A 22,554-nucleotide genomic window follows, 5' to 3' on the forward strand; every position below is an offset into this window, starting at 1 on the left:
CAGGGGATGGGAGGAAGAGGCAGAGCACAGAGGATTTTTAGGGCAGTGAAAGTATTCTGTATGATGCTGTGATGATACATACATGTCCAGACCCACACCAGTGAACACAATATAAACTGTGGACTTTGGGTGATAATGACATGTCAGTGTTGGTTTCTCAATTATAACAAATGTAACACTCTGGGGGAGGGGAATGTTGATCGTGAGGGAGGCCGTGCTCGTGTAGAAGCAGGGGATATATGGGAACTCTCCCTACTTTCCCCTCAATCTTTTTGTGAACCTAACATTCCTCTAAAAAAAAATTGTATTAATGCAAAAAAGAAGGGAAGGAAGGAGTTGAAGGTAGTTCAACACAGTAGAGTTTAGACTCTGGAAACTATAAACAACAAAACAAAATGGCCCTGGATAAACAATTTGTGGTCTCTCCACACAATGGAGTGTTAGGGTCATGGAGAGTAATGAAGCACCCAGCCATGCTACAACGTGGGTGAACTCTGAAAACATTCTGCTCCGTAACAGGAGCCAAATGTACAAGGCCACATAGTATGGGATTCCATTTGTATGAACTAAAGCAAACACATGAAGACCCAAAGCAAACTGTGGTTGCTAGAGGTTGAGGGCGGGAGGGATGAGGAAACAGACTGCTTAAGGAGTGCAGGGTTTTCTTTTGAGATGACAAATATATTTGGGAGCTAAGGTGAGGTGGGGGTTGCACAGTGCTGTGAATGTACAAAATACCACAGACCCGTAACTTTAAAATGTGATGTGAATTTCACCTCGATAAAAATGAGTCAGAAACAAGGTATCAAGGTTCGGTAAGAAGATGTAAGAGCATTCTCTGGTGCAAAACAAGCCTGCTTTTCTTCAAACAGCACTTCTGACCCTCTGTTGGCAAAGAATGCAAGTAGAATTTTCGTTTTTCAGTATGCGGTTCTAAGCAGAAAACAACATCTAAAAATTCTTATTTAATAAATAAAATTTAATTTCTTGCTTGCAGATTCATTATGCAATTATTCTGAAGAGTGAGCGTCACCAAAACATTTAAAATCTAACTCAACTTCTTGAATGAAGTTCCTGTAGCCTTCCATACCCGTCTGGGTTGTAACTGCGGGGAAACCGTGTGCTAAGAGACCCCGCCACATCTACCTGTACCTCTTCTCCCCACTCCACCACCACACGGCAGGTGTCATGCAAGATGGTGACCAGAGATGTGGGACAGCCTGCGGCTCCAAAAGCAAGTCACCCCTAAACCTCGAGCACAAAGCCTCAGCAGCAGCTTCTACTACAGGGGAGGTAACTGACTCCTGGCAGACGGGAACCATGTGTCCAACCTACTTCTGTGCAAGACACAGCTGTGAACTTGTCAGGACAAAAAGTAAGGCAGTGAACACACCAAAACAGACGTGCTTTCTATCAGGCCACGTAGTTTAGAGAAAAGAGGGTGGGAGGAGCAGAGGGACTGAGAAAGATCAAGTCAGCTCATGGCAGAAAACATTAAGATGAGGGGAGGCTGGGAAGGAAAGCGGACTGTGGTCAGAAAGGCCACAGGGAGGGGACATGGTGGTGGGTCGATCCACCCCGAGGCAGGCCAGAAGACCCGAAAGAACATGCCCGCCCAGGTGTGAGACCCTCCAGCCCAGTAGGCTCAACCCAGGGGTGGAGAGAAGGGCAACAACACATCACCAGGTCCTCCTGAGCTGACCCTCTCACCGCCCCAAGCCACTCAGCACCCTGAACCATCCTAATCAGGTTTTTCTTCAAGAGCAGCCCGCAGAACTGAAATGCTATTCTCAGGGATCTCCGGAAATCTCAGTCCAGAAGATGTCATCACTTGCCTGCAGATGTCTAAGGAAAGGCCTCTGCCTTCAAGCCCTGACAATAAAAATCCCGGGCTGAGGTGACACTGTGGGGTACCAGACTTCCGATGACCATACCTCGAGCTATTTATCTAACCTTTCCGTCTCAGCCTTCAAAGACAGGAAACAAAGAGCAGGAAATCGCTTGGCCCTTGTTGGCTGGGCCTGCTGGAGAAGTACAGAAAAGAAAACCTCACAGACTTCACACAGATTTGCCTCTGTGGACCTTGCTTCCCTTGAGCCGGGAATGGACGACAAAAGCTGAACTCAGAGATTCCTGACAAAAGCAAGCAAGTCTGTCTCATGCACTTTCTAATTTACACTTTTTGACTGTTCAGCAATTTTGAACGGGACGGACTTCATACAAAACTACCACTACCACAGGACTGTGGGTTTGTGGACACACCTGCTCGGCACTGTCCTTTCTCCTCCCCACCTTCTAGGGCCAAAGCAAACACACAGTCTTAATACTCGAGTTGGAATACATGGCTCCAGTGTGACCCTGAGCTTGGTAAGCTGTAAGAGGCCTCAGTTTCCCTGCCAAGGAGCTGCCCACCTACATGGGATCACATTGATCTTTCTTCTTTCAAAGTCAAGTTGGACTAATGTTCTAGGAAATGTTTTTTCAGTTGGAAGTTAACTGGTGAGAGGTGATGTAATGGGAAAGTTAAATTTTTATTTCAGAAACAATAACCTGACTTTTAATCTGTAACTCCCAAACCTATTTAGATTATATACCTCCAATGCTCACTCCAACCCAGAAAGCATACAGTAGGAAGGATGAGAGTTCACCCACGGTCATCTGGGCACTGCCCATCAGCAGCCCTCCTTTGTAGAGGACAGAAAGCACGATCAGGTTCCCAGAGAGCCCTGTCTGTCAAATGAAGAAAACAGAGATGTCAAGTGGGAACCAGAGACCTAAATTCTACAAGGATTAAAACGGCCTATAGTTTTCTTTTTGCATTTAACTATCGCAACAAGATTTTTCCAAAGAGTAAGTTTTAATCTGAATTTCAAATAAAAAATATTTCTGAAATATTGCAGTGTTGAAGGAAACAATCTCATCAACATCAAAACCTAGAAGCTAGGACACCCATCTGATTCCTGTATTACTCAATCTATTCAGTTTGCAAAGGAAAAAACACCATGAAGAACTCCCTCCATAAGGAGGAGACGAGTACACAGCTAATATGTGTGTTTACCTATTCTAATGTGACACCCCAAGCAAAGCTGCATAAGAGACAGAGTTCCATCTGTCTGATCTGCTTTGAACATTGTTAGGTGTGTGGTCTCTGGTTAATGCTGCCTTATCTGGGCCTCTCCTTCCTCCATGTCCCTAAATGGTGACCATTATTGCATCACCTGAAGTTCTTCCCAATTTGAACACACTATGGATTTCCCCTCACGGTGACTCTGGTTATTCCGCAGTGGGTCTCAAACTGCCTGCATCAGAATGACCCAGAGGCCTGTCTCAAACAGACTGCCGGCCCCTGCCCCGGAGCCTCTGGTTCCTAGGTCTGGAGGGAAGCTAAGAATCTGCATGTCCAGCCAGTTCCCAGGTGAAGCAGATGCAGGTGGCCTGCATGGGAAGGGAATGCCTGGGAATGCAGGGAAGCCTGATCCCACACTGTCTGGGCCTCGTCATTCACTGCCTTTTGTTACATGTAGTGGTTTTCCTCTTCTTCCACAGAAACAGTTTATGAAGGCTCATACCTAGTCTTGAAGTGGAAGAGAATTACTTTCTATCCATGACGAAGTCACAAAATAAAACCGTCTTTCAGTCATAACGTCCACCCTTCGCACTCTTTTCAAAATGATCTACTTACTGCTCCAAAGAAGAAAGCCCGAGCAAATGCTTCTTTCCTTGCTAACTGCATCACGTGGTCCATTTTGCCAGCGTATTTCTCTATTTCAGTCATTTCTTTCCCAAAAGCTCGAACAGTTCTTATATTTCCAATACGTTCCTCAGCTAGCTGGGAGAATAATAAACACATTTCAGGGAGAGGAAAGTCACATTTCAAGATTTCTACAGGCAAGTTAAAGTAGGACTCTCATTTTTAAGACACTATCAGTAGAAAGCTGTTTAGGATACAGGACTAAGTCAAAAACAGGTTACGAAGCAGAGTATATGAGCAATCCCATTTTTGCAAACAAATATTTATCTATACATACCAATACCGTATATATGTAGACAGACAAACAGGAGGGCTAACAGACACTGAAATATATTTTTATGCTGAGAAAAAAGATAAAAAGGATAGACTCTAAAATGTTAATAACATTCATTCTGAGAGACAGGGTTGTATGTGTTAATTTCCCTCTTTATATTTTCAGTTACAAATACACACGGTGTTTGTAACATGAAAATGTAAATTATTTTTAATTTTTAAAAAATACAATATTGGATACCATTGCAAGGCTTCACTTGTTAATTAGAAGGACAGAGTGTCATGCAGAAACTATTTTTAAAATATAATTAGCTTTTCCATCCTATAAAAACTGGTAAACGGTAAAGAACTAAGGAGTTCATACAGTGTTCAGTCACGTGGGATCCGCTCCAAAGTATGGGTGGTACTAGAGTTTAGAAGGCAGAGTATTTGACGTTTCTAGGATCTTGAGGGCTAATTGAAGAGAAGTAAGTAGGTTTCTGAAAATCCCAAGTACATCTCCGAGGGCGTGCCCCCTAGGCCCCCTCTCTGAGGTCCTTCTGGTGGAGACCAGGGGAGCAGCCTTTACCTGAGTGGCTTGTGCTAGGGAATCCTGCGTAAGTTTGGTTAGTTTCCGTAGATAACGTCCGTAAATCACAGCAAGGATGGATATTGGAGGCACCACACTCAAAACAAAAGTGGCCAGACCAGGTGAGACAAAAAACTGTCAAAAACAAAAGCCAAAGGTGTTCATTACACAGAGTAGCAAGACATTCTCATTACCTACTATAAGAGTGTGAGTGTGTGTGTGTGTGTGTGTGTTTAAATTAATAGGCAGGTTTGAAGGTTGAAGGTGCTGTCTCAAAATTGTACATCCTGTTTGGGTGGAACTTATCGGACATCTTCAATCTTCACAAAACTCCATGAAAATGCAGCATGCCACACAGGGGTAAGAAGGCAAAGCTGCTGAAGAAAGGACGGAAATATGTGACCCCACAGTGCTGTACCACGGCCAATACAATGCTGTTGCACAGTAGACCACACTGTTCAACCACAGAGGAGGGGCAGGCAGGACAGGAGTCAAGAGGGAGGCCCACGCTGCTCGGCGCTGACCAGGCCTCACCAGGAATTCTGTATTTGAGCTTGGATCCCCTTGAAGGCAGTGAACGACCGAGTGACATGCCTCGCTGAAATGACCAAGACGGCAAAAACCCACATCGAAATGAGAGATGGAAGAGGACTGCCCGCAGGGATTACAGCTAACAAGTGCAAGGAGAGCTGGAGCTGTTTCCACGGCTCAGAGGAATGACGTCTCAGCAGGATGGATGTGGACTCCACAGAAGGAGTTTCTAACAGTTGGAGCTACTCAGGGAGGAAGTAATCAACTTCCATAGAAATAACACAGTGGGTCCTATCAACCCTGCAATTTGGTGACTAGATTTTAAATGGCACTAGCATCTTTTCAACAAATTGTTAAAATCTGCCCAATTTCATTTGCATGGAAAATAGACTAATCAGCATAAGTCTTTGTTAAAAAGCTGAGGAAAGGGGGTGCCTGGGTAGCTCAGTCTTTAGCCGTCTGCCTTCGGCTCAGATTATGATCCCAGGGTCCTGGGATCAATCCCTGCATCGGGCTCCCTGCTCAGCGGGGAGCCTACTTCTCTCTCTCCCACTCCCCCTGCTTGTGTTCCCTCTCTTGCTATGTCTCTCTCTCTGTCAAATTAATAAATAAATTTTAAAATCTTTAAAAAAAAAAAGCTGAGGAAAAGCTGCACACTGAAATGCACAGTAACAGACAGACCAACCGATCATTCATTCATTTACTCGTTTGACAGCTCGTTAACCCAATGCCTACATGTAGAACACACCATTCCAGGCACCTGTTAGATAACTGACCCATGCGGAGTTTTATCCAAGGGGAGAGCCAGAGAGCTAATGGGTAAAAGAGGGACAGAGAGGACTATTTCAGGTGTAATAGGGTCTTGGACGAGCAAGTGCACAAAAGCCCTGAAGCAGAAATTAGCTTGGCACCTTCAGTTCGTGGAATGACCACCCACCCCGGCCCCGAGCAAGCAAGTCATACAGTCCAGCAGGGCCCTGGGATGATGGCTGCCAGCAGGACACATGCAGGGGGAGTGATGCGATCATGGCAGGCCTGATGGTTCTGGGGCCTGACCAAGGCAGCTCAAGAAAACCATCCACATGGGGTATCCTCTGTGGTGGGGCAGGAACTACACCAGAACCCCTGGGGGGACTGTCTCAGAACCACCCCCCTCTCTGTGCTCTGGTTCCATGCTCGGTAGGAACTTTCTGAAGGTGCCCTGTCACCAAAAAGGGGTGTTGGAATAGCAGGAACACACATATTAATGTAGGAAGGAAGATCCCATAATGTAAATGATTCAACCTGCAGTATGGTAGAGACACTATTAGGTTCTTGTGAGCAGGCATATCCTAAGTCATCTCCAGGGAGCTTGTGAGAAACGAAGAATCCCTTTGTTCCGTCAGGGCTACAGACCAGGTTCCAGGTGACGCCACCTCATGAGGCCCTGCATAGGCTGAATGTCTGTGTCCCCCCCAAATTCATATGCGGAAGCCTTGACCCCAGTGTGGCTATATTTGGAGATGGGACCCCTAAGAAGGTAATTAAGGTGAAATGAGGTCAGAAGGGTGGGGCCTTTTTAGGATCAGTGTCCTTAAAAGAGACCCCAAAGAAGCTACCCTCTCCACCCAAGCACTGAGGAAAGGCCATGTGAGCACATGTCAAGGTGGCAGCCACCTAACAAGCCACGAGAAGAGGCCTCACAATGAACCAGCCTTGCCAGTACCTTGACCTTGGACTCCAACCTCTAGAACTGTAAGAAATAAATCTGTCAGTTAAGCCCCAGCTCTGTGGTACTTTGTTAGGGCAGCCTGAGCAGACTAAGGCCGCTTCTGATTAGCCATCAGACTTACACTGAACTGTCTGAAACGGTTACAGAGGTTCCCGACTCTTCCCGAGCCCCAGAATTTTCGATATTTAGAAATGCTGCTTTAGTGTGGGACAGGTCCTCTTCCAGAGCTTGGCTTCTCTCTTGGCTGGGAAAATACGGGATTTCAAAGCAGCTTTCCATTTCATAATCTGACCTTACCAGCTCAGTCTGCAAAACTTTCTTCTGGTCTAGATTGAACGCTACGTGGAAGCAAAGAGGACAGAAGCCCATGCTATTCCACTTGGGAGATGGGATGAATTACAGTCCTTGTTCTAGGGCTCTGGGACTACACTGCTTAAAATGACAGCATCACAGGGCTACTGAGCACTTCCGATGGAGCTGGTGTGACTGAGAAACTGAATTCTTAAGTTTGCTTAGTTTTAATTAAAATTTAAACTTAAGGGGGTGCCTGGGTGGCTCAGTGGGTTAAAGCCTTTGCCTTCAGCTCGGGTCATAATCCCAGGGTTCTGGGATCGAGCCCCGAATCGGGCTGTCTGCTCAGCAGGGAGCCTGCTTCCTCCTCTCTCTCTCTGCCTGCCTCTCTGCCTAGTTGTGATCTCTATCTGTCAAATAAATAAATAAAAATCTTTTTAAAATAAATAAATAAATAAAATTTTTAAAAAAAGGAATATTCTATTTCTGTTCAGTTACTGGTAAAGTTTTACGTACATCTGAAAAACCTGGTACATCAATCTACTCTTTCAATGGCAAATTCTATAAATCTAAATGCAGATGAAGTATTTCCAATACAAATTTGGTATCTGGATTGAGATGCTCCATAAGTATAAGAGACACACTGAATTTTCAAATCTTAACATGAAAAAAATAATACTAAATATCAGATTAATAATTTTTACAGAAATTACATGTTGAACTGATACTTTGTTTATATTGGGTTAAGTAAAATATATTATTGAAGTTTATCTCACCTCATCTTTCTTTTTGCTTTTTAAAATGTGGCCATTAGAAAATATACAATTACCTGTGTGGCTTGCATGACATTTCTGCTGGCCAGCAGCACAGGTCTGAAGAGAAACACGGTTTTCAAGGAGGCAAACAGACAGGCAGTTGCTCAAGCCACCCAGTTAAGGCAGGAAAGAGGTTGTGGGGGTACAGAGAGCTCACCTCAGGGCCATACAGATCTACTTCTGTGCACAGAAGGATGGAATTCATCCTCCTCCTTACATGAACAGGAGAGGAAATGATCCCTTGGTCTTGTCAAGATAACACTGTCTTTTCTGGGGGCAGGGAGAGAATGTCCCTCACAATCTTCCCTCTAACCCACTGCCTGGCACCCAAAGGATTCCTTCCACCTGTTGCTTTTCTCTGCAACATTCTTTCACACATTTTTAGAAAACCCAGGCAATCATGGAATCTCTTCTAAATGTAACGGTCCACTCCCAGATCAGGGCAGGCCTCGAGAAACGAAGGTTGCAGGGCGCCACACAGGAAGGTCGTCTCGACGTCCCTGCTGCCCTGTGCCAGCACTCTTGGCTAAGTGGCTCACAGGGTGATGAGAAGAGCTCAACTTGAGCTCCCCTCATGACTGAGAGGCCTGGCACAGGCCAAAGCCCTGACTAGAAGGGACCACACGGGCCGGGCCAACATACCATCATGCCAATGCCAACAGAAGCCTGGGCCCCCGCCCTGAGCCCATCTGAGAGGTTTTCGGTCACCGAACGCCCGAGGAGCATGGTGTCTGAGGAAAGGCGGTTAATCAATTCTCCAGTGCGAGTCTTGTCAAAGAAAGCAACCTCTTGCCGCAGAACAGAGGAGAATAAGGAGGTTCTCAACCTATTCACAATTCGCTGACCTGCAAAAGCAAACAGGAATGGCATCAGCAAGGGTGCAGCCCCCTCACAGGCAGCAGCCTGGCCCTGAGGTCCTCTTCTGGGCACCGCAGCCTCTGAGGCATGTCTGGGGCCCTGCGCCCCCGCAGTGGGAAGGGACTCGCCCGAGCCCTGGCATACAGGCAGGTGTTCACTGGTCACAAGCACTGATTTCTCTCTTAGTAACCCCACACAGAGTGTGGATGTGGAGGATAAAATATGGTATCTCTGAGAGATGTTTAAAAAGGAGTGTTCACCAATAAGCTGCACCACATTAACTTCACCCACGCTAATTTTGCTCCTCGTTGGCAATCCTTTTCTCTACTGAACTTTCAAAGAGCGAGCACAGGTTAATTATTTGCAGAGTGCTTTATTAGCTAGATGATGAGAAGCAACTTAGAGCGGGGCATCCCGGGCTTTATGATTATGATGGCAGTCGCCCACCTGTTAGCAGCCAGGTCTCGTCACGGAAGTGCTGTAAAAACTCATCGCCCCCGTGCCTGCTGAAGGGGCAGCACAAACACGGAGCCGATGAGGTTTGCACAGGCCCCTGAAGGAGGCACAGAACCCCAGCCTCCTGACCAGGGGCCACGTTTGCAAACCTCCCATAACATAGGCTACCTCCCTCATTTTTCTTCATGCACACGGGGAGTCGAGAAGAGAGTGCATGACCTAAAACAACTCGTAGCTCCAACAACTGGCCGCACACGGGGCTCTGTCCCCACTGAAGGTGCTGGGAGGGAGAGAGGACCACACAGCTTGGGGCACAGGAAGCTCGAGCCCCGGTAACCCCACGTGACCGCACTAGAGTCCTCTGGAATGCCTCGCTCATGCAGGATGAGGGCCTTTTTACCTGAAGTCTGCATGAGGTAGACACGAACAGCATTGGCAGCAGCACCGCACAGGAACACGCCGCTGAGCACCAGGCAGAGGTGGGTCAGGTTATGGCTGGAGTCCACAGTGGGGTTTGTGTAAATGACATCGATGATCTTCCCCAGGAAGAAGGGAGCGGACATGGTGATGACACTGGACATGGCCAGAAACCCAACTGCAGCTAGAAAAACAAAAAAGCAGCTCTCAGGTCCATGGGCGCTTCAGCAAGGAGCAGGGGGCTGACCTCACCACGCTTCTCTCCCAGAGCCGTTGTTCAGAGCATGTGCTACTCTCGGGAGCTGGGAGTTTCCTTCCTTTTGCTCCTGGACCCTTGACTAAAGGCAAGAATCCAGTGGGTTCTAGGGACGAGATGGGCAGGGCAACTGTAGGGAGGGACGGATCATACCCAAGTACCCAGACAAAATGACTTTTGCTTTACCCAGGTCTGTCTGGTCGTGTCTTCCTTGCCAGGAATAACCAAGAACTAACTATGAAAATCTGAAGATCCGTTCTGACCTCCCTCCTGGTCTCTTGATCTGGGTGTTCAGCTCAGGTGACATTTTTCCTGCATTCCTGCTATACTTTGTCATTCTCTGGCATCTAACTGTGTCTTTGCTTGAAGATCAAACAATGCTGGTAAAGCTCTTGATTACGCATACTATTTCTAAAGGCTATACAAAGTTTTGAAATAGTACACTGTAACTGGCATCCATGACACACATGATATGATCCTTAATCTTATTGCTTTGGGGAGTAAACTCCAGAATACCAGCATGATATGAAAACAGATAATAACACAATTGTTCCCATATACAAAAAACAGGGAAATAGAGTCTTAACAGAAAGGAAAATATTGAAATCCAACCAGGAACAACACATACCCCAGGCAAGTAAGTGCATTCATGACAAGAGGAATGCAAATTTATCCTACAAAGATGTACCAGTTTTCATCTATCGGATTGGCAAGGATGAAAGAGTTTGATAACACACTGAGTTGGTGAAGCTGTGGGGAAAAAAGCATTTACAGTTAGTGGGTGTGCGAAGTGCTCCAACTGCCATGGAGAATGATGTTGCCATTCTGCATTCTGGTTAAAATGTGAATGTACACTCCCTTTGACCCAGCAATCCCACCCCTAAGATTGTAACTTCTACACATACTCCCATGTGTGCACGCGAAACACGTACATTCGAGGATGTTCACTACAGCATTACTTATACCAGCAAAAGACTCAAGCATGCAAACAACTGCCAGTGGGGAACAAGTTAATTAATTAAGGTGCATTAATTTTAAGCATATTACACGGTCATTCGGAAGAACGAGGCAACTCTCCAGGTGTCGACATCACCGAGATATACCTGTTAGGGAAAACAGCCTAAGACACAAATGTTAACATTTGCTCGTTGGCTCTTAAGTTCATATACACACAGCACATCTCTGAGAGAGTAGTAAGAAACAGGTAACAGTAGTTCCTTCTTAAGACTGGGGTTGGGGCGGGTGCCTGGGTGGCTCAGTCATTAAGCCTCTGCCTTCAGCTCGGGTCATGATCCCGGGGTGCTGGGATCAAGCCCTGCATCGGGCTCCCTGCTCGGCCGGAAGCCTGCTTCTCCCTCTCCCACTCCCGCTGCTTGTGCTCCCTCTCTCTGTGTGTGTCTCTCTCTCTGTAAAATAAATAAATCTTTTTTTTTCCTAAAGATTTTATTTATTTATTTGATAGAGAGAGAGATCACAAGTAGGCAGAGAGGCAGGCGAGGAGGGGGGGTGTGAAGCAGGCTCCCCACTGAGCAGAGAGCCGGATGCAGGGCTTGATACCAGGACCTTGAGATCATGACCCAAGCCGAAAGCAGTGGCTTAACCCACTGAGCCACCCAGGTGCCCCTAAATAAATAAATCTTTTTTTTTTTTAAAGATTTTATTTATTTATTTGACAGAGAGAGATCACAAGCAGGCAGAGAGGCAGGCAGAGAGACAGGAGGAAGCAGGCTCCCTGCTGAGCAGAGAGCCCGATGCGGGACTCGATCCCAGGACTCCGAGATCATGACCTGAGCTGAAGGCAGCGGCTTAACCCACTGAGCCACCCAGGCGCCCAAATAAATCTTTTTTAAAAAGATAAAACAAAGACTGGGTTTGGGGGCACCTGGATGGCTCAGTCAGTTAAGCATCTGACTCTTGATTTCGTCTCAGGTCACGACCGCAGGGTGGTGAGATCGAGCCCCACATCAGGATCTGCACTCAGAGGGGAGTCTACTTGTCCCTCTCTCCCTCTGCTTCTCCCCTGCTCCTTAAAGTAAATAAATAAAATCTTTAAAAAAGAAAAAGATTGGGGTGTTTGGGGCAGGGTACATGCCACTGCATCCCTTTTGAGTTTGGTCCTACCAGGAACTCAGCTAGTGCCACTACCACCAGATTCAATGGTGAGGCTCCCAGATGAATATGACGCGGACTGAGTCCCGGGAGATGGGAGCTCTCACACCCTGCAAACAGCCGTTGCTTCTCTTTGTGTTTTGCCTAATGCTAACACCAAAGTTAAAGATACTACTTTTATGTGACCTTAATAAAAAGAGTGTAGACTGTATTATTTACAATACTAAGATATGGAAGCAACACAAGTGTTCACCCACAGATGACTGGATGGTCTGGTACACACACACACACACACACACACACACACACACACACACACTGGACTATTGGCTATAAAAGAGAAGGCAAGCTTGCCATTTGCTCTAAGATGGATGGACCTAGAGGGTATTTTGCTAAGTGAGATAAGTCAAAGAAAGACAGATACAATGCAATTTCACTTACATGTAGAATATAAAAAACAAAACAAATGAATAAACAGAACATTTTAGACTCTTAAATACAAGTACTGAGAGTTGCCAGAAGGAAAGTGGGAGGGAGAAATTGAGAAAGTGAGAAATTGAGAAAGATTAAGAGGTCAGATCTTCTAAGTCACAGAGACCAAAGTTCAGCATAGGGAGCATAGTGAATAATACATTACTAATGTTGTTTGTTGACAGATGGTGACTACCCTTATCACGGTGAGCACAGAGTAACAGAATTAGTGAGTCAATATATTATACACCTGAAATTAATATAACATTGTACACCAACTATACTTCAAGTAAAAAATAGTTTTTATACTTAAAAAGAGTACAGAGCAAACTCAGTGTCAACAGTTTTAATTGGCAGAGCTCTAGGAGAAAGCAGAGTCTCTTAAGTAAGGAACATTTCACACTATCACTCTCTTCCTTCCTCAAGGCCTTCTGACATCTTCTGGAGAAGACCTACTCTGACAACCTTATTTAAAATAAAGTTACCCAGGGCGCCTGGGCGGCTTAGTCATTAAGTGGCTGCCTTCCACTCAGGCCATGATCCCAGGATCCTGGGATCAAGCCCTGCAGGGGGCAGCAGGGAACTTACTTCTCCCTCTCCCTCTGCTGCTCCCCCTGCTTGTGTTCTCTCACCCTCTCTGTCAAATAAATAAGTAAAATCTTTAAAAATAAAATAAAATACAGACACCCAAAGTTGGCTGTCTCCTCCCTCTTCATTTTTCTCCTAGGCCACCCCCCCACCAACTCTGGCATTCTAAATGTTTCACTTATTTATTGTCTATCTCTCCATTTGGACATAAACGATTTTTAAGAATTTACTTTTAAGTAAACTCTACACCCATTGTAGGGCTGAAACTCACAATCCCAAGATCAAGAGTCACACGTTCTTCTGACTGAGCCAGCCAGGTGCCCCAGGACATAAAAGATTTTTGTCTGCTTTGTTCACTGCTGTATCCCCACCTGACATAGAGCAGAAGTTCAATAACTATTGAATGAATGAATGAATGAATGAATGAACAAATAAGTTGAACTTTGGCAAAGAAGGCACAAAAGTGTATCAGACCAAAGTTCCTCAGTTGCCTAAATAGGAACATTAAGATCTGGTGCCTCAGAAAATCCAGATGAAAATGACTCTGCAGAGAGCCAGAAAGTCCCTGTGTCTGTCTTAAAATCCCATAAGCACAATTTAACTTAATAATATGAACCTGGCTGGGGGCCATTTCACTTTGCTATAAGACCTGGGGTCTTGTTTCAAAATGCCATGCTGCTAAGGACAGGGCCCAGAGGTACGCACCACATCTAACCTGGGATTCCACTTGACACAACTGTGGTGAGCAGGCAGGCTCCAGGAGGAGGTGTCCTGGGGAATAAGGGATGGATTCATCTTTCATCAGTCGCTACTCTCTCCAGTCTGTTCTTCCACTCTGGCAAATGCTTCCAAGAGTATAATGTATGTGAAGTGCTAGAAGGGTCCACTTCTCCCTCCTTCCCCCAGGGCTCTAATTCAAGGCTTTGATTCCAAATCAGAATCTGTAGTCTGTAAATGAAATGCCCTATGATTTTGATTCTGAACACTAGTTCTTACATAGTAATAATAATGATTACAGAGGAAGTAATTTAGTTGAATCCAAACTCATTCCAGGATATCCCCTTTTGCCTTTTAATTTTTAAAAAAATTATCCATTTATTTTATTGCCATATGTGTCCTTTTCCTACACACTGAATGTAGACAAAAGTAAAAGACTTTTCTCAGCTTTTGTTTAGATGGATTCTTGTTAATGGAGGTTTTACTACATACCACTGTCTTAGACATTAATGAATGTCTAACTATCAATTCAGATCCCTCCCTAAGCTGGACATACTGACTGTACTACAACCCTTCTGAAATCCTTCTCCAACTTTTCTCTGTGGTTAAGCCTCTTCCTTGTTCCTATCCTTGTCTGAGGACCCCAGCAACTGTCATGTATCTCTTGACAGATCTCTTCAGGTATCTTTCTGCTATCCTCATTTTCCTGAACCATGGCCTTCAAAAAGTAAAAGGAAAAACTCTTCAAAAGAAGGGGGAAAGAAACCCTAAAATGCAGAGTTAGCTCATGAAAAAACAGAGGCCTGGGACGCGTGGAAAAAGCTGTACAGCACGGCCAGCTCCTGTGAGACACGGTACCCATCTTTTAACGAGTCATCCGACAGGGTCCAGGACTATAGATGAAACATAGAAATGAGTCCCCGCCACTGTCTGAAGCATGTGGTAGGCACTCTCTCCTTGAATCCTCCCCAAACCCCTTTTATCCACATTATTTCAAAGGAAACTCAAGCACAGAGAGGTAAGGGAGCTTGCCCAAGGTGACCCAGTTCATGTAATGCAGAACCACACTGAGATAAAGCCTCCATCTCACCACAGTCGAAGCAGAGAAAGGGGAACAAGCATGGGGATTGGGGCAGGCCAGGAAGCAGAATGGCTGCGGGACAGAGTTGGGACAGGGACCTCATGGTACAAAGGAAGAAATACTGAGAAATGAAGTGGAGAGGTAGTGGGTTCTAGAGCACAGCATGGAATAGGGGATTTGCAGAATGGAAGGCTAAGAGGGCGCGACGCTGGGTGCTGCTGCAGTCAGCTTTGCATTCCATTTATTTATTTACTTACTTAAAGATTTTATTTATTTGTCAGAGAAAGAGCGCACAAGCAGGGGGAGCAGCAGGCAAAAGGGGAAGCAGACTCCCTGCTGAACAAGGAGCATGGGATAGGACTCGATCCCAGGACTCCTGGATCACAACCTGAGCTGAAGGCAGACACAACCAGCTGAGCCATCCAGGTGACCCCAGCGTTGCATCTTAAATGATCCACTCTGGCTGTAGGCCGGAGGCCAGCCTGGCTGCCTGACAGAGACTCCTCAGAACATGCTGTTCCACTGCTCCAAGCAAGAGGGACTGGTGGGAACTGGGATAGAGGTCGAGAGGACAGGGAGGGTGACAAGGACTGGAGATATTTTTAAGGACTAGGTGCTACAGGACCTGGGGATTGCCTTGGCTTGGGGAGCATGATAGGAGGATAGGTTCTAAACTGGATCTCGCTCTGCCATCTAGCTGTTTGACCTCCAGTGAGTCACTGAGCCTCTCTGTGCCTCAGTTTCTTCATCTATAAAATGGCAACAAAGTTATACCTCCTTCACAGAAACATTACGAGGAGTAAATTAGCATATATATGTGAGGCATCTGATATGGAGCCCAACATCTAGCAAACAATAATTAGCTATTATCTTCATTACTGTTAGCTTCACAAGGCACCAAGAATGTCTCCAGCTTTGGCAAAGGGGTTCACACAGCAGCCCACTCTCGGGGAGAAGTGACAGAGCAGAAAAGGCAGCTTTGGGGAGGAAGGCAACCTTGGTTTTTGGACATGTTGAGTGCCCAAGCATCTATGACTCTCCGTGGATGCAAGGTGGGTCTTATGGGGCACGAAGGAGGAGAGGATACTGCAGGTTAGAGGGTGAGGGGAAGACACCTGGCATGTCAGCTGGATGGGAAAGGAAGTGAAGGCATCAGGAGCTGCCAGGCTAGCAGGAAACAGAGTTTAGGAAACTGCTCAGGCTCATGGAGCAATCTGCAGAACAAAGATCTTCCAGACTGCCAGCATGTGCTAAAGACTGAGGCATCTGGGCCGTATCTGCAACCGTGGGAGGAATGCCTTTGACTCCAGCACTCGGTGTTCAGTGGACAGAAGACAGTGGTCACCTGCGCACTTGCGAATCTTCTGCCACATTAAAAGAGTAAGAGTGGGTAAGATTAATTTCAACAGTGTATTTGATCCAATATAGCCAAAATATCGATCAACCTGTAATCAACATAAAAATAATGAACCCTACTTCTCTTCATACCGAGTTCTTTTAAAATTTGATAGACATGGTCTGCTTCAATCAGTTCTAACACATTTCACAGCACAGCTACAGAATGTTCACGTTTTCTCTGAAATGTGGTATTTCCAGGGCAAACAAACATCCTCAGCTTTCTGGAGCAGTCTGTTTCAGAGGCTCGGCCCCCGGTGCCGGCAGCACTGTCCTTGGTACAGCGTCTGTCCTGACTTGGGCTTCAGGAAATAGCCACTCTAAGCACTGCTCACCCTCTCTTTGCTTTCTGCATTCAGTGGTTTCGTCACTCTGTTCTTTCTGGTCCCTTCATAAAAGAAATAAAACAAAAAAATTCAGCAAAAGCTCCTGGCGGGCATCGGGTTCTAAGAACAGTCCTAATCTCAAACCACACAAGCCCTTATCAGTATTTTAAACGAGAGGCACCCTCCCCAGTTCCTCACAGAGGCCTCAACTGAACAGCGCGGGTGGAGGGTGGAGGTGTACCTTGCTTGCACTGTGTAACCAGGAATCTGCCTGGGAAGTGTAGGGAACGCCGGCTGCCTCTGTGTACCTGCAGGCTGGCACTGTCATTATAACCTCACAGTACTCCAATGACCCACAGCTCACTCCTGGTATCAGTTTATGCAGTGTTCCTGCCCCTAACTCAGTGGGATGGCTAAAGCCCTCCACAGCCTCCCTCTATCTGCCAGACGCAGCAAGGGGCTCTTATCCCAGCAGTCCACCCACAGGGGCTCCCCAGCGAGCTCCTGTATCTTTTAAGACTCCTCTGGCCAAGGTGATAAGAGAGAGACAAGGGAGAGCAACTTTGTGGGCCATGGCTATAGGAAGATGGCTGCGAATTCCTATACCAAGTGAGCCTCAGGGGCAGGGAGCACGGGGCCGGTGAGAGGACTGCAGTGCCTTTGGGAGGAGGGTGGGACTAACGCTAAAACTCTTCTCCACACACATCTGGAAACATTTCAAATGGTAGACCCTGATTTTGAAGTTTCTGATATAAATTACTTCAGATCAAAGTCTTCTGGTCCCGGACTTCAGGCAGCATACTCAGCAAATTGCTAAAGACAGATGAAAATACTGTTTATCAAATGTATAGCTGAATCGTTGAGAAAGGATTTTTGCATTTGTTTTCCTAAAAATTGGCAAATTAACACTGAAACTGCTTGTCTTCAGCTCAGCTTTTTTTGGTTTCTCGGCGCACGCGTGCGCGCGCGCGCGCGCGCACACACACACACACACACACACACACACACGCAGCTCTTTATCCAAATTTCAAAGAGATGTGCCAACATCTGAGGCTGCTCTTATGATGACAGGTTACAAATTAAAGATGGCGCCCCACTTCCTTTTAACCCCACAAACGCCAACACCCAGACTGGCTTCAATATATCACATATAATGGCTTTTTAGGACTCCATATGTCCTAGTAAGGGTTTTTCATCAGATTTCCAGGTAAGATACAATATGTATTTATTATCTGTTTAAAAAAATTAGTGTATCAACCTCGGACTTTCTCAAATGACATGTTCACAATTACTCAATGAGGCAGATCAAAATCGCTCTTCTCAAAATAAAAGGAGGTACAGCTCTTGCTTTATTTAAAACTGTCTTCTCAACATACTAGCATGGTAGGGCATGTTGGAATGGAAAGAAGGTACAGGGATGATGGTTACGAGAAAGGTAGGACTGGGCTACCCACAGTGCTGAGCACGTGTGGGCAGCAGCAAAGCCTGATACCTAAAATACCTTCTCAGCACCTGATATTTCAGGAATAAAACAAAACTGGCTTTCCTTGGGGTGCCTGGGTGGCTCAGTGGGTTAAGTGCCTACCTTTGGCTCAGGTCATGATCTCAGGGTCCTGGGATCGAGCCCTGCATCATGCTCTCTGCTCAGCAGGGAGCCTGCTTCCCCCCCTCTCTCTGTCTGCCTCTCTGCCTACTTGTGATCTCTCTCTCAAATAAATAAAATCTTTAAAAACAAAACAAAACAAAACTGGCTTTCCTTGCGCTCACTTTGAGTTGCATATAGGAATGGCAGACATACCCTGTAGCACTCAGGGTCTCCAAATTTCGGCCTCAATCTGGGCCTGGTGGGACCATTATTTATTCCCTCAACTCAGGCACTCTGAGCCCCTGCTCTGCGCTGCACACATGCTAAGAACTAGACAGAATTAGACACAGCGCATGTCTCAAGCAGCTCACAGTCCAGTGAGATCACCTAGTCTCAAAATTTTCTTTTAATAAAGTAAAAGATCTTTATTTCCATCAAAATCTACATACGGCTAACCGAGCAATGAAATAAATTCTCTTTATACCTCTGTGATACCAAGAATCGCCCTAAGCTTCAAAGGTCAGTCAGAGGTGGAAGATTCCTACTCTACCTGCACTACAACACAAATGACTCTAGTAAATTCTTTCGAAAGCAATGGATTTGCTGCAAAGCATGTGGGATTCTGACCTGTTTCAAGGACTGCATCTGACAACCTCACAGGCCCTCTTCCATGCCCTCATCATGGTTGCACTTTTATCTCCAGTCATAGGATTATTTTACTTATGTTTCCTCCCCCACTAAGCTGGAAGCCCTAAGGGGAACAGGAACCATGTTTCTTTCTGCTTGCCAATGTAACCCCATGGCCTACCGTACATTGAGTGGTCTTAATAAATATTAATTAAAGAAATGAAGATTTAAGGGACTCTCAAAAACTTTTAGATCTTAAAAGGCCCTTGCATGTAAACATTTCCCCTACTATGGTTAAATGAGGAGCTACTGAAAACTGTTCTAAAAACATTTGTTTTGATTTCTTTTTTTTTTTAATTTTTTTAAAATTTATTTATTTGACAGAGAAAGATCACAAGTAGGCAGAGAGACAGGCAGAGAGAGAGAGAGGAGGAAGCAGGCTCTCCGCTGAGCAGAGAGCCTGATGTGGGACTCGATCCCAGGACCCTGAGATCATGACCTGAGCCGAAGGCAGTGGCTTAACCCACTGAGCCACCCAGGTACCCCCACATTTGTTTTGATTTCTTAAGATTTTGTTTTATTTATTTATTTGACAGAGAGAGAGAGAGAGAGAGAGATCACAAGTAGGCAGAGGGGCCCTCAGAGAGAGGGCGGGGAGCAGGCTCCCTGCTGAGCAGAGAGCAGGATGCAGGCTGGATCCTAGGACCCTGAGATCATGACCTGAGCCAAAGGCAGTGGCTTAACCCTCTGAGCCACCCAGGCGCCTCATTTTGATTTTTTAAAAATTACTCAATTATGGGGCGCCTGGGTGGCTCAGTGGTTAAAGCCTCTGCCTTCGGCTCAGGTCATGATCTCAGGGTCCTGGGATTGAGCCTCACATGGGGCTCTCTGCTCAGCAGGGAGCCTGCCTCCTCTTCCTCTCTCTGCCTGCCTCTCTACTTGTGATCTGTCAAATAAATAAAAATCTGCAAAAAAAAAATACTCAATTATGATTTAGTTGGGTTATGATCTACAGTTTCTCATATTTTCTGGAGTACACAGACTGCACATCATGCCAGTGTTTGATTTTCTTTGAAGAGGTAGTAACTTCCTGCTCACCACTCAGGGAGGCAAAAAGCACTTGAAACAAATTGAAAAGTTTCCATTGTTTCGCTTCACATAGCAAAAAATTTTTGACTGTTTAACAGATTTGTCTAAAGCAACTAATGTTTTTATTTTTTATTTAAATTCAATTTAGTTAACATATAGTGTATCATTAGCTTCAGCGGTAGAATTCAGTGATTCATCAGTTGCACACAGTTCCCAGGGCTCATTACATCAAGTGCCCTCCTCCCTAATGCCCATCACAGTTACCCAATCCCCCGTCCACCTCCTCTCCCACAACCTGTTTGTTCCCTATAGTTAAGAGTCTCTAACAGTTTGCCTCCCTTTCTCTTTTTCTTATTTTGTTTTCCTTCCCTTCCCCTACGTTCATCTGTTCTGTTCCTTAAAATCCACATGAGTGAAATCATACGGTATTTGTCTTTATCTCATTTCGCTTAGCCTAATACATAATGTTTATAAGAAGTGGTATAACCGCATAATACAAAACAGGTATATTTTTGGCTAGAATAAATTTTCAAATGTAAGGGGGGGGGGAGCCCAGCTCACTCTGAGAACGCTGGCAATGCCAAAGCAGAACGGCCCCCAGGATTCCAACAATGAGATACTGTTGCCCTTCTGTGTGTGTCAAGCCAGGAAAACAAACATAAAAGACAACTGAGAACGGATTCTCAGCCAACCTGAAAGGCTCGACAATGCTACCGAGAGGTGAGCGCTCCATTCAGCACTTCTTGGTAAAGATCCCCACAAAAGGGCCAGCTCGTCCCTCCCCACTGTGTCACAAGTGGCCCGGGGTCTCCCTGCCGCCCCCACTGTGTCCCGGGACCACGCGCTCGGTAAGGTGCGCGGACCCGCCGAGGGGGAGAGGACGGAGAAAGCCCTACCTGCCAGCCTCCCGCGCTCCGGATACGCCAGCCCCAAGAGCTTCTGGGCCTCCGAGCGCCTGGCCGCGGCCGGGTGTAGCCGCGAGTTGTCTCCCGGAGTCGCCGCGGCCGCAGGCAACGCCGACCCGCGCTGCCAGGCCTCGCCCCCGCCCCGGGCTGCGACTGCCGGTCCGCCCCGGAGCCCAGCGCGCCGGAGCCGGGGAACGTCGGGCCCCACAAGGGCCCCGCACCTGCTGGCGCCGGGGGACCGCGCCCACAGCCCCAGGAGCCGCGCCAGGCCTGCTCCACCGCCGGGGCCGCGGGGACCCCCGCCCGGGCAGCCGCTAGTCCAGCGACGCGGGTCTCGCGCGGCGCCGGCATCCCGGAGGAGCCCCGGCCCCGCGCCCCAAGGCCGCGCCGGCCACAGGCCCGTCAGCGGAGGTCGGGGCCCCGGGACGCCGGCGCCCAGGGTCCACGTGTTGGCGGCCGGGCTTCGCCACCCGAGCAGCCGCAGCGGCCAAGCGAGGGGACCCTGCATGGCGCCGCGTCCGACCCGCGCGCCTCAGCCCGCCCGGCCCGGCGCGCACCGAGTCCGAGGACCCCCCCGGCCCGGCCGAGCAGAGGGCGTGGACGCGGCGCCGCCCGCCGCCCCGCCCGCTGTCACCCGCCGTCACCCGTCTCATCCGGCCCGCGGCCCGCGTGCACGCCCGGGGACGCGTCCTCCCCAGACCCATCCCAGCCGCCGCCCTCGGCCCTCACGGGTCCCCGCCCCCCCCAGGCCGGCGACCCGGGCCCGACACCCCCTCCAAGGAGCCCCCTCCCGCCTCGGACGCTTTCCCCGCAGCGCCCCCACCGGGCTGGAGAGCGCCGGGCGCGCAGCCCGTTCCGCCAGGCCCGGGCTGAAGAAAGCCCCGGGGGCCGCTGCGCCTGCGCACTATCGCGCGGGGAGCTTTTTCGCGCTTTTCAGCATCCTCCCGTAAAAACCTGGAAGCAGCGCGAGCCGTTTCTCACGCCAGAGCCCTCGGCGGAGCGCACAGACGAGATCACACGATGACCGGTGAAAGGATGGGGCTGCCAGACAGCTCGCTGGTCGGCCCTTGGGGCGGGTCCGCGGCCTCGGTGACCCACACTAGGGCTGGTCCTGTCACCCTGTGTCCCACTCCAGAGCACCGGACTGAGACGCGGAACACTGAGAGGACATCGCTGCGGGTCAGCGCAGTTGTGGGAGGCGTTCTGGAGGACGTTGTGGGCGAGCAGTGAACTGGCTAACTTTGAGCAGAGGAAGAGATCATTTCGTAACTTGAGCCGAAGTGCAAAAGCAGACACAGTCGAGGCACTCTGGCTGTTCAGAGCAAGACCAGTCCAAATGCCATTTGTATTTCAGTACACGTGCAAGGAAAGCCAGTGGAGAGGATCCTAAACCCCACGGGGACGCAAGGAGACTGCATGGTGCGGATAGCATCCCTACGCTGAGGATTGGGAGGGGAGCAGCCCGATTCTCTCACATGTAAGAGTCATGGTTGAAAAAGGTGGATAGGTTTTTGTTGACTCGTAATTTTACAGGGCAGATACTAGGGTAAGGCTAGCGAGAGACACTTGGCTCAATTGCAAAAGTTATGGATTTGGGGAAAAAAACCTCACATTTCAGTAGTCAAGATAAATATTTTAATGCAATATTTTTAAAGTCAAAACTAATTTTTTAAAAATCAAAATTAATGCAAAAAAATCCATGATAAGCAATACATCAAAGCTTCAAATATATCA

The 22,554-nt window shown here is 47.4% G+C and overlaps 1 protein-coding gene and 1 long non-coding RNA gene across 5 annotated transcripts in view; one reads left to right on the forward strand and one right to left on the reverse strand.

The window, feature by feature from the left end:
* Positions 1 to 21,588, reverse strand: part of ABCB10 (ATP binding cassette subfamily B member 10) — a 36,305-nt gene extending 14,717 nt beyond the window's left edge. The window contains exons 1-6 of one of the 3 annotated variants that reach the window (XM_047701488.1): positions 20,812 to 21,578; positions 9,655 to 9,855; positions 8,583 to 8,785; positions 4,593 to 4,727; positions 3,683 to 3,829; positions 2,595 to 2,730 (exon numbers count right to left, since the gene is read on the reverse strand). In XM_047701488.1, the coding sequence (XP_047557444.1) occupies positions 2,595 to 2,730; positions 3,683 to 3,829; positions 4,593 to 4,727; positions 8,583 to 8,785; positions 9,655 to 9,855; positions 20,812 to 21,328 (1,339 nt within the window). In that variant the 5' untranslated portion in view covers positions 21,329 to 21,578. Of the gene's footprint in view, positions 1 to 2,594; positions 2,731 to 3,682; positions 3,830 to 4,592; positions 4,728 to 8,582; positions 8,786 to 9,654; positions 9,856 to 20,811 lie in introns of all 3 variants that reach the window. The other 2 variants (XM_047701489.1, XM_047701490.1) reach the window with 2 other exon arrangements.
* Positions 21,589 to 21,774: 186 nt separating this feature from the next.
* LOC125084324 (uncharacterized) overlaps positions 21,775 to 22,554 on the forward strand; it is a 34,608-nt gene continuing 33,828 nt past the window's right edge. For both annotated transcript variants that reach the window (XR_007122598.1, XR_007122599.1), the window contains exon 1: positions 21,775 to 22,297. This is a non-coding gene — a long non-coding RNA (uncharacterized LOC125084324). The remainder of the gene's footprint in view (positions 22,298 to 22,554) is intronic.

The sequence above is a fragment of the Lutra lutra genome, chromosome 14, assembly GCF_902655055.1.
Source record: "Lutra lutra chromosome 14, mLutLut1.2, whole genome shotgun sequence".
Classification (NCBI taxonomy): Eukaryota; Metazoa; Chordata; class Mammalia; order Carnivora; family Mustelidae; genus Lutra; species Lutra lutra.